This window comes from Bubalus kerabau, chromosome 14 (assembly GCF_029407905.1).
Source record: "Bubalus kerabau isolate K-KA32 ecotype Philippines breed swamp buffalo chromosome 14, PCC_UOA_SB_1v2, whole genome shotgun sequence".
Lineage (NCBI taxonomy): Eukaryota > Metazoa > Chordata > Mammalia > Artiodactyla > Bovidae > Bubalus > Bubalus kerabau.
Genome location: NC_073637.1, coordinates 57,390,437 through 57,406,644, shown reverse-complemented (window position 1 = coordinate 57,406,644; position 16,208 = coordinate 57,390,437). Strand labels below are relative to the sequence as shown.

General features: G+C 35.8%; 1 protein-coding gene across 1 annotated transcript in view; it reads right to left on the bottom strand.

The window, feature by feature from the left end:
- The window catches only part of NUDCD1 (NudC domain containing 1), a 92,192-nt gene that overhangs the window by 37,201 nt on the left and 38,783 nt on the right, over positions 1–16,208 (bottom strand). Inside the window, exons 4-7 of the mRNA XM_055546417.1 lie at positions 14,347–14,527; positions 11,489–11,671; positions 7,373–7,577; positions 3,667–3,811 (exon numbers count right to left, since the gene is read on the bottom strand). Coding sequence (XP_055402392.1) covers positions 3,667–3,811; positions 7,373–7,577; positions 11,489–11,671; positions 14,347–14,527 — 714 coding nt within the window. The remainder of the gene's footprint in view (positions 1–3,666; positions 3,812–7,372; positions 7,578–11,488; positions 11,672–14,346; positions 14,528–16,208) is intronic.

Genomic DNA, 16,208 nt, shown 5'->3' with positions numbered 1-16,208 from the left:
ACACACACAAATATCTACCCAAACAAAAACACAGAGGTATAGTTAAAAATAAGCTAAGATTTTAGTATGTTTCACTGTCTGCAAAAATCACTGTTTCATGTTTTTCTCTCAAAGAGTGAAAAAGGATTACTCAAGTTATAAATTGTATATTCACATGCATGTAACAGAAATACAATTCAACAGCAACTGATAAAATGTCCACATACCTAGTTTGCCAAAATACAGTCATGTTATTCAGAATTTAAGAACCCACAAGGGTCTGAAACAAAATGTCTGAAAGTTACGGACATTATCAGATCTGTCAATTTCCAGCTGAGCTATAGAGCCAGCTAGCTATGGTTGTTCATTGGAAGGACTGACATTGAAGCTGAAACGCCAATACTTTGGCCACCTGATGCAAAGAGCTGACTCATTTGAAAAGACCCTGATGCTGGGAAAGATTGACGGCAGGAGGAGAACGAGATGACAGAGGATGAGATGGTTGGATGGCATCACCAACTCAGTGGACATGAGTTTGGGTAAACTCCGGGAGTTGGTGATGGACAGGGAGGCCTGGAGTGCTGCAGCTCATGGGGTCGCAAAGAGTCGGACACGACTGAGCAACTGCACTGAACTAACTGAGCTATGGTTGTCTGCTCCATCCTAAATATCAAAGGAAACAATGATTACAGTGACTGGTTAGAAGGTAATTCCAGCAATGAGCTGGGCCATGGGCTTTCCAGGTGGCTATGGTGGTCAAGTATCCTCCTGCCAATGCAAGACACATAAGAGACCCAGGTTCAATCCCTGGAGAAGTTAATGGCTATCCACTCTAGTATCCTTGCCTGGAGAATCCCATGGACAGAGGAGCCTGGCGAGCTACAGTCCAAAGGGTTGCAAAGAGTTGGACATGACTGAAGTTGACTTAGCATGCATGCATGCATTCTGTTACGGTGACTCAAGAAGATACGTACATCCAGCAGAACAGAAAGTACTCTCCCTCCCTCCCTTCCCCGTTCAATTACTCATATAGGGCTTCCCTAGAGGCTTAGCTAAGAATCTGCCTGCAATATGGGATATGTAGGTTTGATCCTTGGGAAGGGAAGATCCCCTGGAGCAGGAAATGGCAACTCACTCCAGTATTCTTGCCTGGTGAATTCCATGGACAGAGCAGCTCAGTGGGCTACAGTCCATGGGGTCCCAAGAACTGGAGTAACCAACACTAGAAATAAGAGGGCAAAAATTAAAAGCTAAGGACTATTGAGGCAGCCAGTACTGAAAAAGACAAGATTACAGAGAAAAGAGAAAGCAAAGAAAACCCAAGACTCCATGCTGTTTTCCTCAAGCTATCTGCTATTTTAAGCTGAGCTGAAAAAGACAAGGGAAAGCAGTGGATAAAAGGCTAAAAAGCTTAATTTTGATAATTGTCAGAGTACTTGGATACAAAAATTAGAAATCAGGGCCTACACAGGAGGAGAAACCTAGTAAACATTCCACACTTTTAGCTAAGATATGTGAAAAGTTCAGCCCTAGGTTTAAGAACAAAGAATAAACCAGCCAGGCAAAAAACTGAAACCCAGCAACAAATCAAATTAATCACTAATGGGATTAAGAAAACAGGCAGAAAATTTGGAGGATACAGCTAATGTAGTATTTAGAAGGAAGTGTAGAGCATTAAAAGGAAGGTAAAAAAAAAATCATCTAAGCTTTCACCTTCAAAAAAATAGCAAAATAAATCCAAAGCAAGCAAAGAGAAGTAATAAATGTCATAACAGAAATGAACGAAACTGGAAACTGAAAAAAAAAGGAGAAAAATAAAGTCAATTGAAATAAATGCCCAAAACATCTACTAAACAACTTAAATTTATGCTTTAAAACCTTCAAAAAAAGAAAACTCCAGAAAGTTTCACTGGCAACTTCCATCGAACATTAAAGAAGATATAATGCCAAGTCTACATCTCTTCCAGAAACAGAAGACAGAAACACTTCCCTACTCATTTTATGAACTCAGCATTATTCACATACAAAAAGTAAAAAAACAAAACAAAAACTATAGACCCCAGTATTCCTCACAGAGATGTAAAGCTCTTCAATAATACCAGTAAACCAAACCAGCAGTATGTAAAATAGAGTAATTTTATTTTACTGTAGACTAGAGGTTCTAATCAATGCAGTAAGGCAAGAAAAGGTAAAAAGATTTGAAAAAAAACACTGCCTTCAGTTAGAGATGACAAAATTCTGTTATTTTAAAACTAACAAATACACTAGTATTCAGGCATAAATAACTTAGTCACTTATCTAACAACATTCATTTGAAATCATCAAGTTTAAAAGGCAGTTAGCAGCAATTATCTACAATCTCACAACAAACCTCCATTACTGTCTCTATAATTGTATCTTCAGAGCCCTATAACAATAAATACTTGCTAAATGAATGAGCATAGAGAAATGCAGTCTGCATGACTTGTAACAAGGCTATGAAATCAAAGTTCTGTAGTCATACATAGAATTCCAGTGATTCTTGAAATTTTCCATTATGCTGGAAAAGGTGAAACATGGTTTCTCCATTTTGGTTATGTTTTCTTTCATCAGAGACATTTACTTTCAATATTCTAATCTTTCTTTTCTATCTTAGGATGCAACCAACTCTACAGTATAAATACTTCTTTATACAACCCTCTGCATTGCTATAATTCCAGATGGCAATAAGTTAGACATTTTAAATATGCTGATGTAAGATCTGGTAAATGAAGATAACTGAAGTTCTGGTGTATTGCTGTATTTGTTCAAATTCTTAACATTATCTTAAATGTCATCAGAGGAGGAACATATTCAACAAAAAACCATAGTTATATGTAGTGTGTATGTATACACACCCCTTGTGATATTTTAAGATCACCCAAAAAATGTCCATGATTACAAATAGATTATTAGCAAAGTAGGGTATAAAATCAAAATTTTGTCCCTATCAGCATTGGTCAGTTAATTCTTCTAAATGAGAATACAGATATATAGGCAGATATAGCTGACACCTCAACAACATGGGTTTGAACTAGAAGGATCTACTTAAAAGACTGAAGGCAGGAAGAGAAGGGGACGACAGAGGATGAGATGGTTGGATGGCATCACTGACTCAATGGACATGAGTTTGAGCAAGCTCCAGGAGCTGGTGATGGACAGGGAAGCCTGGCATGCTGCAGTCCACGGGGTCGCAAAAAGCTGGATATGACAGAGTGACTGAACTGAACTTAAAATACACACTACAGAAATACATAATATGCAACTGGTTGAATCTGAGGATGTGGATCAGCAGATATAGAAGACCAACTATAAAGTTAAACTCAGATTTTTGAGTGTACAGGGTGGGATCCCTAATCCCTGCATTGTTCAAGGATCAATTATATATTTCCTTTTCTCTCTACATATATTGAGAGACCGAGAGATACATATATACATACACATATGCATGCACACCCACCCTGTATGTAAAACATGCCCCCACACACATATATATTCAGTTAGTGAATAGGCAATAAATATTAGAATTTCAAGTGATATTCAAACACTAGTTAGTAATACCTAATGTCTTTTACATTAGGAAAAGCAAAATAACATTTGAAAAACATGGTATAATCCCCACATACTTCTGAATCCTTGTGAAGTCCCACTACTATTGCAATTGCTTACCAGTTCATCAGAGGTCAAATGCATCAAACGTTCAGCTATTGCAGCACACTGAGCTGAGTCTCTTATAAATTCCCCTTGTTTATCACCAACCACTAGCTCTGGCCATGTCATGCCTTCACTCTTCTTGATCAAGGAAATCTCCAAGCTAGATGTGTAAAATGAGGAAAGTTTTGTTACATTAAGCAGCTACACAAACTATACAACCAATATCAAACAGAAGAATCTTCCATAGAAATTACCCTTCCAGTGTCCCGAGAATGTTTTACCAAAAATCATGTTCATTTTAGTTTTGCATATGATGGAACACCTATCATCCAGGAGTAAACAAGGTAGACTTAACAAATATGAAAGTACCCCTGGACTGATGGGAGAGTCAAATCACCCTCAGAAAAACTTTTGCAGTTCAGGTGTGCTGACTGTTACTAATCTTAAGTAGCAGAAATATAAGCAGATGTATCTATGAATTATTTCACTGGGGAATGGAGATGGAGTGATGGGCACATAAAGTTAACTGGAAAGGGCCTAAAACTAAAGGTATCTCTCTGTGTGTGGAGCCAACAATTACCTTCACTATCACCAAACTAGTAGTCATGATACGATTACTAAAGATCAGGCAGCTTAAATCAATAAAAAAGAACCCATAAGGGAACTCTAAGATTAAGGACTAATACAGCGGGAAAGGGAGAGAGGTGTGAGTCAGGGCAGACTGTGGACATGGTAAGGGAATTGCCCATGTGCCTCCTGACTAGGAAAGGGAATCCAGGTAAGCTGGCTGCTGCGGTAATACAGAGAAAAGTGGGTGGTGGCACCTGTTCCACAGCAGAGCAACCTTTTCCACGTGCCATCTCTGGTACACATGGGTCATACTAACCCATGCCCTGCAACTCAATTTGCAAGGAAACAATTGTCTGAACACAATAACAACTATTATCATAATTATCAAATAGAACATACTAACATCAGCTATTTTTAAGGCTATTATCACCACCTTATGAATTAACTACAGCACTTTAAAATTTTCTAAAACTACTTTTATTTAAAGAGACTATACAAAATATCTTCCTGACATAATGAGTTTCTATCATTAGCATTAAAAATTACCACCACAATTAATAATGCCCAGATAGTTGTATCTTCTAAGGAGAAAGCTCATCTCAAAAGATGAGGATGATTAATGATGATAATAAAGACAATGACAGCAGCTTATACTTACCTAATGCTTACCACATGCTAGGTGCTATCTTAAGCATTTTACATATTTTAACTCATTTATGGCTCACCACAAAGAAAGTAAGTACTATTAGCATCTCCACTTTACAAATACAAAAAAAGCACTGAGAAGTTAAGTAACTTGCCAAGGTCACAAGCTAGTAAAGCAGTCTGGCTCCAAGTCCATGTTCTTCACTATTGCACTATTCTGCCTCTCTGAAAAAATATATGTAAATAACTATTAAAGAACTTGTACCTAGTGACCAGAATGTATAAATACTGTTCTTAGTCAGTTGCTACCTAAAGAAGTTAACAAGTTCATACAGTCTTGGTTTATAAAGAATTTATGAACCATCAGTAAATTGGCATATTCAGTCAGTTACTCTTTTAGCATAAATGCATTTCTACATTTTAAAACTAGAATCATATCCTACCATCCAAGCAAATAGGAATACATAGCTCCATACATAATACAGATTAGTTAACAAATCCTTTCAAAGTCAGAACATTAACTATTAAAAATGAGATGAATAATATAAAAATATCATGTGTTTTAAACCAATGATACCACACACACATCATTGTAATTACCTTTTGTAACATTAAATAGTAATTAAGCACCTCAAATTTCATGGAAAAACAATACTGGTCTATGTTCATGTGTTAAATGTTGAATCTATTTTTGCATACAGTCCAGCTCTTCTCCTAAATTTTGGCTGAGTTACTGCTTGATGACTTATATTTAACAGTATGTTCCAGCTGGTTTGCCAATATAAAAATGCTGTCCTCAAATTGCACACACTAGTAAGATATATTTAAATAGAATATATGGAAATATAAAATATTTTTAAAAGAACCTTTTGGATATAGAGTTTTTTAAACATATATAAAAAATATAACCAAGTCACCAAATTTCTCCATTAATAAAGTGATTTCAAGATATCTGTTCAATTTAAAGCCTAAAAAACTTTGTGAATTAGATATACAGTTCTTAGACTCTAGGCATTTAGATTCATATCAAGAGTCACTTGATTTCACTGACTACACTAAAGCCTATGACTGTGTGGATCACAACAAACTGGAAAATTCTTAAAGAGATGTGAATACCAGACCACCTTACCTGTCTTCTGAGAAACCTGTTTGTGGGTCAAGAAGCAACAGTTAGAACCAGACATAGAACAACTGACTGGTTCAAAACTGGGAAAGGAGTAAGACAAGGATGTACATTGTCACCTGTTTATTTAACTTAAATGCAGAGTACATGATGCGAAATGTCAGGCTGGATGAAGCACAAGCTGGAATCAAGACTGCCAAGAGAAATATCAATAACCTCAGATAGACAGATGACACCACCCTTATTGGCAGAAAGCGAAGAGGAACTAAAAAGCCTCTTGATGAAAGTGAAAGGGGAGTGAAAAAGCTGTGTTAAAACTCAACAATCAAAAAACTGAAATCATGGCATCTGATCCCATCACTTCATAGCAAATAGATGGGGAAACAACGGAAACAGTGACAGACTATTTTCTTGGGCTCCAAAATCACTGCAGATGGTGACTGCAGCCATGAAATTAAAAGATGCTTGCTCCTTGGAAGAAAAGCTATGACAAACCCAGACAGTGTATTAAAAAGTAGAGACGTGACTTTGCCGACAAAGGTCCATCTAGTCAAAGCTATGGTTTTTCCAGTAGTCATGTACGGATGCGAGAGTTGGACCATAAAGAAGGCTGAGCACCAAAGAATTGATACTCAAACTGTGGTGGTAGAGAAGACTCTTGAGAGTCCCTTGGACTGCAAGGATATCAAACCAGGCAATTCTAAAGGAACTCAACCCTGAATATTCCTTGAAAGGACTGATGCTGAAGTTCCAATACTTTGGCCACCTGAAGTGAAGAGTTGACTCCTTAAGAAAGACCCTGATGCTGGGAAAGACAGAAGGCAGGAGGATGACAGAGGATGAGATGGTTGGATGGCATCACCAATTCAATGGACATGAGTATGAGCAAACTCTGGGAGATGGCCAAGGACAGGGAAGCCTGGTATGCTGGAGTCCATGGGGTTGCAAAGAGGTGGATAAGACTGAGCGACTGAACAATGAACAAGAAAGCAGAGGAATACATCATCTAGTTAGCAAATTAAAAGTTAGTAGAAATAAATTATTTCCATTAAAAAGCTTAAATTGTGAAAATTCAAATAAATAGCTGTTTTCAACCATTTATTATTATTATTACTCTCTTATTGTATCCAGAGCTGGTAATGAAAAGCATGACAATATAATGCAAACAATAACTAAGCTAGTATCTTTAACCTTAACTAATACTGTGCTCTTTGACACAGTAATTCCATTTTTAATCTATCCTAAGAAAAATAATCAGCAGTATTGATGAGCCTATCGTAGTATTCCCCCTTGATGTAACCACTGCAGAAAGGATAAAAAGAAGAAAAAAGTAAAATAATAAAAGGTAAATTTTCAAATATAAATAAAACTAAAAAAAAATACCTATTATTTTCTTTAATTATCCACGTACTGCTTTCATGATCAATAGATGAAAAGAGACTGCCTTCCAAAAACCTCTGACCCTTCAGTACAATGTTGACAGAATCAGGCAAAAACTGTACTTGAATGTCTTCCTTAGTACAGGCTTCTGGAAGCTGTATTGTTACTGTCAAATCATCTTCAGTCTGTTGCCAGTAATACAGAGGGTCTTTGGGAAAGAAAAATGTATTATGTAATAAAAAAAACCAGAGACTGCAACATAACATACAAAATCAGAAACCAGAACATACAGAACACCTATCTAGCATCTTTTCTAGTGATCTTCTCACAAAAAAGTAATTATGAACAAATATGCAGAGATCTCCTTGGGGAATTTTCACTCAAAGTGTTGTAGCAATCACACCTGACATTTCCCTGTTCCAGTCTTACCTAATGCCCTAGAAGATATACACTCATAAAATACAAATCATAGCAACTCTTTATTCCCTACCTCCCAGTATCCCTGCTTCTCCCTCTTCTCTTACACACACAGACACAGGATTCCAAGCATGCGTGCATGCACGCACACACACATATACAGGATTCCAAGTTAAAAGAATACCAAATGTGTCACAAACCCTGCCTGAAACTTTCATCACAACCTTGACTTGCCACTGTTGGGGCAATTTAGTAACTCTGTGATCAGGAGACTACGACTATTTGGTGGGACAGACATCCGCACAAAAATAAAAGATACATTTTCCTTATAAAAGTATTGGCTATTTTACCCCACAACATGAAAGCAATTTCATAACAAATTCAAGGGCTGTCAGTATATTTAGTCTAAGTTCCCAGTAAAAAAAATCCTCCTTCCAACTCCTTCACTATCCCCTCTGCTTGGCTCCTAAAAAGCTATCTACCTAAGAAACACTTTTAGGCCCATAATACTATAACCATGAAGTAAGAAAGCAGGGCTTAAATGTAAAATGGACAAATATTTGCTTAATAGCATCCATAAACATTAATCTGTCCACTCACTCATCAGAAAGAAATATAACATTGGTGTTGTTTAGTCACTAAGTCATGTCTGACTCCTTTGTGACCCACCAGGCTCCTCTGTCCATGGGATTTCCCAAGCAAGAATACTGGAGCGGTTGTCATTTCCTTCTCCAGGGGATATTCCTGAACCAGAGATTGAATCTGTGTCTCCTGCACTGACAGGTTCTTTACCACTGAGTCACCTGGGAAGCCCAGGTAATAGGTACTATCAGTCTAATTGAAGTTTACAGAAAATGAAACCAGCATATATACTCAGAAGAGAGCTTAAAAGAAAGCATGCTAATTAACAAACTATCCATAATTTTTGTTACAACCATTTTCCTTTCTTATTGTGAAAGTCTGATGATATTAAAATAAATACAGAAGAAATTTCCCAAGAGGAAATGGGTACAAGAAGTTAAGTTAGGGCCGTTTATTAGAAGGAAAACAGAAAAATTGAAGGGTTTACACTAAATGGAAGTGGTTTACACTAAAAGAGAAGAACAAATTCAGGAGGAATTCAAACATAACGTGAGATGTCAACTAGTGGCTAGTGATTTAAAAACACGATGTATTCCAACTAGGCTGCAAATCTGTCTTGGAAGCACATGGGCCTAGCTACTAGGCAGACTGGTTCCAAGGATGAAGGCAGTCCAACATTCTTCCTCAACCACTCACCAAAGGAGTTCTAAAGGGCATGTGGTCTAGTAATACAAATAGCTACTCTGGCTAAGCTCCAGGAGAGTTTAACATTATAACTAAGACAGAACAGTAGTTTACTCAGAAAGGGATCTTGTGAAAAAAATCGCTTGTGAGAAAACTAAGCTACTAAGAGGTGAAGTGAAAGGCCACCACGCGCAACTCTTATATTCAGGTGTCATATTTATAAACCTGGAGAAAGTATTTTTCATATATTTATTATAAAAGTATTTTCAAATTTTTTCAACAAATTTATTTTTTAAAAGCTATGTGAAAATAAAAGTTGCTCAGTCATTTCTGATTCTTTGCAAACCCATGGCCTATATGGTCCACGGAATTCTCCAGGCCAGAATATTGGAGTGGGTAGCCTTTCTCTTCTCCAGGGGTTCTTCACAACCCAAGAATCAAACCCAGGTCTCCCGCATTGCAGGCAGATTCTTTACCAACTGAGCTATCAGGGAAACCCTGAAGAGCTATGTAAGTACATAAAAATACTGAAACCCATTTTTATTTTAAATAATTAAGTTGTTAAAGTAATAAAAAGGGTAGCTTCAAAGAGTAATACATATGATTGTCAAATACTGTGCAAATCTGTTAAGTAAAATATACTATTCTCTGACTCTAAATATCAGAAATATGAACAGCAATGATTCTAGAGAAATGGTCTCCTGAATATTTTTTTAGAAGAATATGAATTCTTTGCATACAAATATAAACTTCTTCTGAAAGACGTTTTTATTCTTTTCATTCTAAAACATTACCTTCATTCATTCATTCAAGACTGAGAAAATGTTAAGTGCTTCTACCCGCTAGGAACTTTCTTTCAGTTCAGTATGAAAGGGAAGAACACATAATTAGCATACCTATATGAAGAGATGTATACAGAAAAGGAGTACCTCAAGGCTGTATATTGTTACCCTGCTTATTTAACTTCTATGCAGAGTACATCATGAGAAACACTGAGCTGGAAGAAGCACAAGCTGGAATCAAGATTGCTGGGAGAAATATCAATCACCTCAGATATGCAGATAACACCACCCTTATGGCAGAAAGTGAAGAGGAACTAAAAAGCCTCTTGATGAAAGTGAAAGAGGAGAGTGAAAAAGTTGGCTTAAAGCTCAACATTCAGAAAACGAAGATCATGGCATCTGGTCCCATCACTTCATTGCAGATAGATGGGGAAACAGTGGAAACAATGTCAGACTACTTTTATGGGCTCCAAAATCACTGCAGATGGTGATTGCAGCCATGAAATTAAAAGATGCTTACTCCTTGGAAGGAAAGTTATGACCAACCTGGACAGCATATTAAAAAGCAGAGACATTACTTTGCCAACAAAGGTCCATCTAGTTAAGGCTATGGTTTTTCCAGTGATCATGTATGGATGTGAGAGTTGGACTGTGAAGAAAGCTGAGCGCCGAAGAATTGATGCTTTTGAACTGTGGTGTTGGAGAAGACTCTTGAGACTGGAGAGTCTCCCTTGAACTGCAAGGAGATCCAACCAGTCCATCCTAAAAGAGATCAGTCCTGGGTGTTCACTGGAAGGACTGATGCTGAAGCTGAAACTCCAATACTTTGGCCACCTCATGCGAAGAGTTGACTCATTGGAAAAAACTCTGATGCTGGGAGGGATTGGGGGAAGGAGGAGAAGGGGACGACAGAGGATGAGATGGCTGGATGGCATCACCGACTCGATGGATATGAGTTTGGGTAAACTCCAGGAGTTGGTGATGGACAGGGAGGCCTGGCTTGCTGTGATTCATGTGGTGACAAAGATTCGGACACAACTGAGCAACTGAACTGAACTGAACTGATACCTATAAGACTCTTCCTACCTATCTGTAGAGGCTTCCCTGATAGCTCAGTTGATAAAGAATCTGCCTGCAATGCAGGAGACCCCGGTTTGATTCCTGGGTTGGGAAGATCCCCTGGAGAAGGGAAAGGCTACCCACTCCAGTATCGTGGCCTGGAAAATTCTGTGGACTGTATAAGTCCATGGGGTCGTAAAGAGTCGAACATGACTAAGCAACTTTCACTTTCATATGAAGAGAGGTTAGATTATTTTTTTAAATTATTATCTATGATACTAATATGCTGGACTTTCAAATATCAACAATAAATAGACATTAGTATTTGTTTATTCATTAAGTATTTGTTAAATATCTAATCAGGTAAAATAATACATAGATTTTAAAAAACATTTTTTGTAATTATGAAAAGTATTAAATTTAACCAGTTCACACTACCTAGGTGGTATATTTTATGAAAGGCTATTGTGGGAAATATAAAGGAAAACAAAGAAAAATTCAGTGCCAATCCTGACCTGGTAAAACTTACAACCTAGCTAGGAGGACAAGTCAGATCTATTTTACACAGGAGCTCTATGATTCAAAGTAAAATCACCTTTGATTTCCTCGGACATGTTTTCATCCTTACTTTCTTCAAGACCCTGACCAGCTTGAACAAATGTAAAGGGCTTGTAGGAGACAATCATCAGACCGTTCCCATCAGGTTCAATAGCAGCATAATGTGGCACAGACTTCCCATGGAGAGTATTATGCTTAGCCATTTCATACTTTTTATTATCTGTGAGAAAATAAAGCATTTTAGAATAAGAAAATTACAACCAAAAAACTATAATAAAAATATCTGAAAATATTCAAGTATAATTCTAATTTAAATTAAATATTTTAAATGTACTATTAAAAAGCAGACTATTAGGTACCTTTTTATAAAAGGATAAAAAAATTTACAACCTAATATTCTGTAAATAAAATCTCTTAAAAAAAATGGGTCTGATGAAATTTGTTCTAGGTTGTGATGCCTAATGTGGTAACCACTGGCCATGGTAGCTGTTTAATTAAGTAAAATTGGACATTCATTTCTCCAGCCACACTTTAAGTGTTCAAAAGCCACACATACGTAGCTGCTATCACACTGAGTGGCTCACATATAAACACGTGCATTTTGGAAAAATTTCTATTGGACAGCAGGGCTCTAAATTGTAAAAGTGATTTACTTACCTGTGATTTACCTTATCAACCTCTGAAAAATCTACCCATTCCTTGACTATAGCCTGTCTACTTTCTCAGCCAGTATATGATAGGTGTCTTCTGACAAGGGCCACAAATTGATGGCAATGGAAAAAGTGTGGTGTGGACTATTTTCTGCCCATTAGCAGGTTTTCTTAAAATGAAATAACTTTTATGGTAGAAATAATTTTTATACACATTCACATATAGATCTATTTACCATAAAATATAAATAACTGTACTTTGAATTTTAAAGATAGGAACAATTAACTGTGTTCTGAAATTTTCTGGTAAACTAACTCAATTTATTCTATGAAAATAAGGGTTTTTTCTTTTCTTTTCTTTTTTTGCTTTAAAAGTATTCAAACATTTGAGTCCATACCTTTACTTAACATTGTTACTTCTGATAACAAAGTTTTTTTACAGTGGGTAGTAGTTATTAACTTCACACTCAGTAGTCAAAAAATCATAACTCAACATCATGAGTTATGCATAATAATTCATACGTTGTTGTTGTTCAGTGGCCCAGTAGTGTCCAACTCTTTGCGAGCCCACAAACTGCAGCGTGCCAGGCCTCCCTGTCCCTCACCATCTCCCGAAGTTTGCCCAAATTTATCTCTATTGCATCAGTGATGTCATCCAGCCATCTCATCCTCTGACGACCTCTTCTCCTTCTGCCCTCAATCCTTCCCATAATAATACATATACATACATAGTAATACAACCCATTCTAAAATATGTCATTTTTCTCTCTAAATCCTCACCTACATTCACACATTCACTTCATATATATTTAAGACTAGACTTTTCATTTCATGAAGTAAAAACAACTATTTTTCTTCCATAGTTACATGCAAGGCAGAGTCCTTCCTGGCTCCAAAGACCCAACCTTAGACACTCTGTATTTTAAAGGATGGTTTTTCCCAACATGTGGGATAGAAAACAGTAGGTCTCAAGTAAATTCCATGGCTAAATGGGTTGGGAAGGGCTGGATCAAAATTACATTTTCTTTTTTTACTCAAGATTTTTAGAAACTTGACTATGCTTAATGTGAAATGTGGCTATTGTATGCCTACATTTTCAAACTTACTTGACCACAAAATATAATTTATCAAATATTCCACTCAACAGTCTAGAAATACAACACTGCTCTGTTATATTCATTAGAAAATAAAAAGTAACACAATTATATTAGCAATTCAGGGAATAAAGGAACTGAAACATCCAGAAAAGAAAGCTAAAGTCAACAACAGAAAGAATGTTTCTACAATTACAATAATTAAAATTGGGTGGAGAGAAAAAAAAAGAAAGGTGAATCTAAATATAACTGTCCAGCTGAATGAAGGAAACAAAGATGAAGAGAATGGAAGCCATGGAGCTGCAGCAGAGTGCCACTGTGGACTGAGCTAAAACTGTCATGGAACCAAGAGTCTTAGAGAAGGAAAAACACCCATGGTGATTTCTCCTATGTTATGTACATTAATTTAAAAAACAAAGCTTTTATTTATCTAAAGCAGGGATCTGCAAACTATGACCTGTGAGCTGAAGAATAAATTTTACATTTTTAAATGGTTCAAAAAAAATCAAAAGAATATTTAAATACATGTAAAATTATATAAAATTCAAAAGTCAGTGTTAAATAAACAGCTATACTCATTCATTTATGCCTTTGTAAATGGAATACAGCTGGAATACAGCTATACTCATTCATTTATGCCTTCATCTACAGCTGCTTTTGCAACACAAGATCCTAGTTGAATAACTGTGATAGGTCATATGGTTACCATCTAGCCCTTAGAAAGTTTCCAATATCTAATCAAATGATTTAAGTTACTGTGTTCCTCTAGAAATAAAACTACAACACCGGGAAGAAGAATAAATTACACTAAATATTTCGAAGAACAAATCTTGTGCTTAATGTTACATATTAACATATATTTTGTATATATTAAAAACATATACTTTAAATTCTTCCAAAATATGTAGTAGTGTCTCCTTTTACACAAAAGGTGTATTCATTCAACTGTGGAAGCACATAATTATTTTTTTTTATAATCCATACCTAAGGAGAAACTACCTATAAATATTCATTCCATTGGGTGGCAGGTACTAGAATCACAACACAATGCTTAAGAAAAAGCAAACAGCATTTACAGGAACAGCTTTGCATTTCAAAACCTACTGAATTATGGCAACCACCACAGAGAGATCAGAGTTTTGTTGTTTTACCTTCATATTTCTTACTGATAGTGACCCACTCCAGGGAAACATAGAAACCACTTCCTTTCATAGACAATTCCTCTTTCTCTATTCGAAGGAGGAGAGTAGCTATTGAATGTTCTTCACCTTTCAGCAATGAGATGCTGTGAATTATGATAAAAGGATTCCCAAGCTCTTCATTAAATACAATCTACAAAAAAGAAAAAAAGATGGCATTCAGAAAAACGTATTACATGAATTCATAGAGCACAGAGGAAATACACAGAATTCTGACAATCCAACAAGTAATTTGGATACTGTTTACTGCAAGGACACAAGAACAAAAAAGCCCTGAAATAAAGCTTACAAGTTTAAAATACTGCTTCATTTTGATATTTGGCAAATCTAATACAGTTATGTAAAGTTTAAAAATAAAATAAAATTAAAAAAAAAAAAAAAAAAGAAAAGAAAAGTAATGACAATACAAACTTAAAAAAAAAAAAAAAAAGAAATAACTTTGAGAAAACATCTGTTTGTTTAACAGAGCAAACTGATCAGTACGCACAGAAAACAAAAGGGCCTCCAAATGGCATCTATAAGAGAAAGGGAATTAAAAGCAATCCTCTAGAAAATTGCCAAGTGAAAAAGAGTGCTCCGTACAGAGGAAATGAGGTCAATATTCCCTTACTTCATCTCTTCCCCTGTCTCATATCTAATTTATTAGATAGTGTATCTAAATTATTGATATATTAATATATTGTATAATATTATATTCATCCATTTATAATATAGTCATTTGTATTATATTATATGTATGATATATATTAATATATTAATCATATCTCTAATTTATTTCTGCCTTCTTCTTCCTAGTTTCTGAATACTGTTTGTATATGTGTGTGTATCTTTCTTCTCTATAGTTTTTTGTTTGCTTTGTTTTGTTTGTTTTCTGGAAATTTACAAAGGTAAGAGTCAAAGGAACTGGAGAACAAATCATGAAAACTTTCTTACTGTTCAAAAACAAAAGATCTCATTTCATCTAAAAAGATAATTCCACTAACTGTTAAATATTGAAATTTCTTCTAAAAAAAAAAAAAGCAAATCAAAGCATCATGGAAAGATGTACAAAATCTTATCAAATTCTTCTTACAACACATAATCTAAAAGACTACTGTATCTTTGTTAAATATCAAACAGGAAAGGTTTTAAGACTGATTTCTAAACAAGTTTTTCAAATAAATGAAAAAATAAATAGTTTGAACACAAATCTAACTGAAACACAAGAATTAGCTCTTTTTTTCTTTTTAAACCTGTATCTGGAATCCCCTCATGTGGGCTGCTACCTGAAAGCCTTATTAAAAAAAGGGTGCTTTACCCCAATGCTCACAGCAGCAGTACTTAAAAGAGCAAAGACATGGAAGTAATCTAAATGTCTATGGACAGATGAATGAATGAAGATGTGGTATACATACAAAGGAATACTATTCGGCCGTAAAAAAAGAATAAATAATGCCATCTGTAGCAACACGGATAGACCTAGAGATTATCCAACTTAAGGGAATAAGTCAGACAGAGAAAGACAAATATCACACAATATCACTTACATGTGAAATCTAAAATATGATACAAATTAACTTATTGACAAAACAGGAAAAAACTCAGAAAACAATAGACACATTTTTGGTTAAGTGGGTTTTGCTTTTGTTTGGGGACAAGAAGAAATAAAAGGGTAGGAAGAAAAAAAGGTAAGTTTTGCCAAGTACAAGTAGCCAGATTACTGTTTCCTCCCCCTCTTTCTCTATCATGTGAGGGAGACCAGAGGAGACCATGTCAGGACTTTTAAAAATTCTTAGGTTGACGTTTCCAGTCCCCTGAACACGCCTGGAAAATCA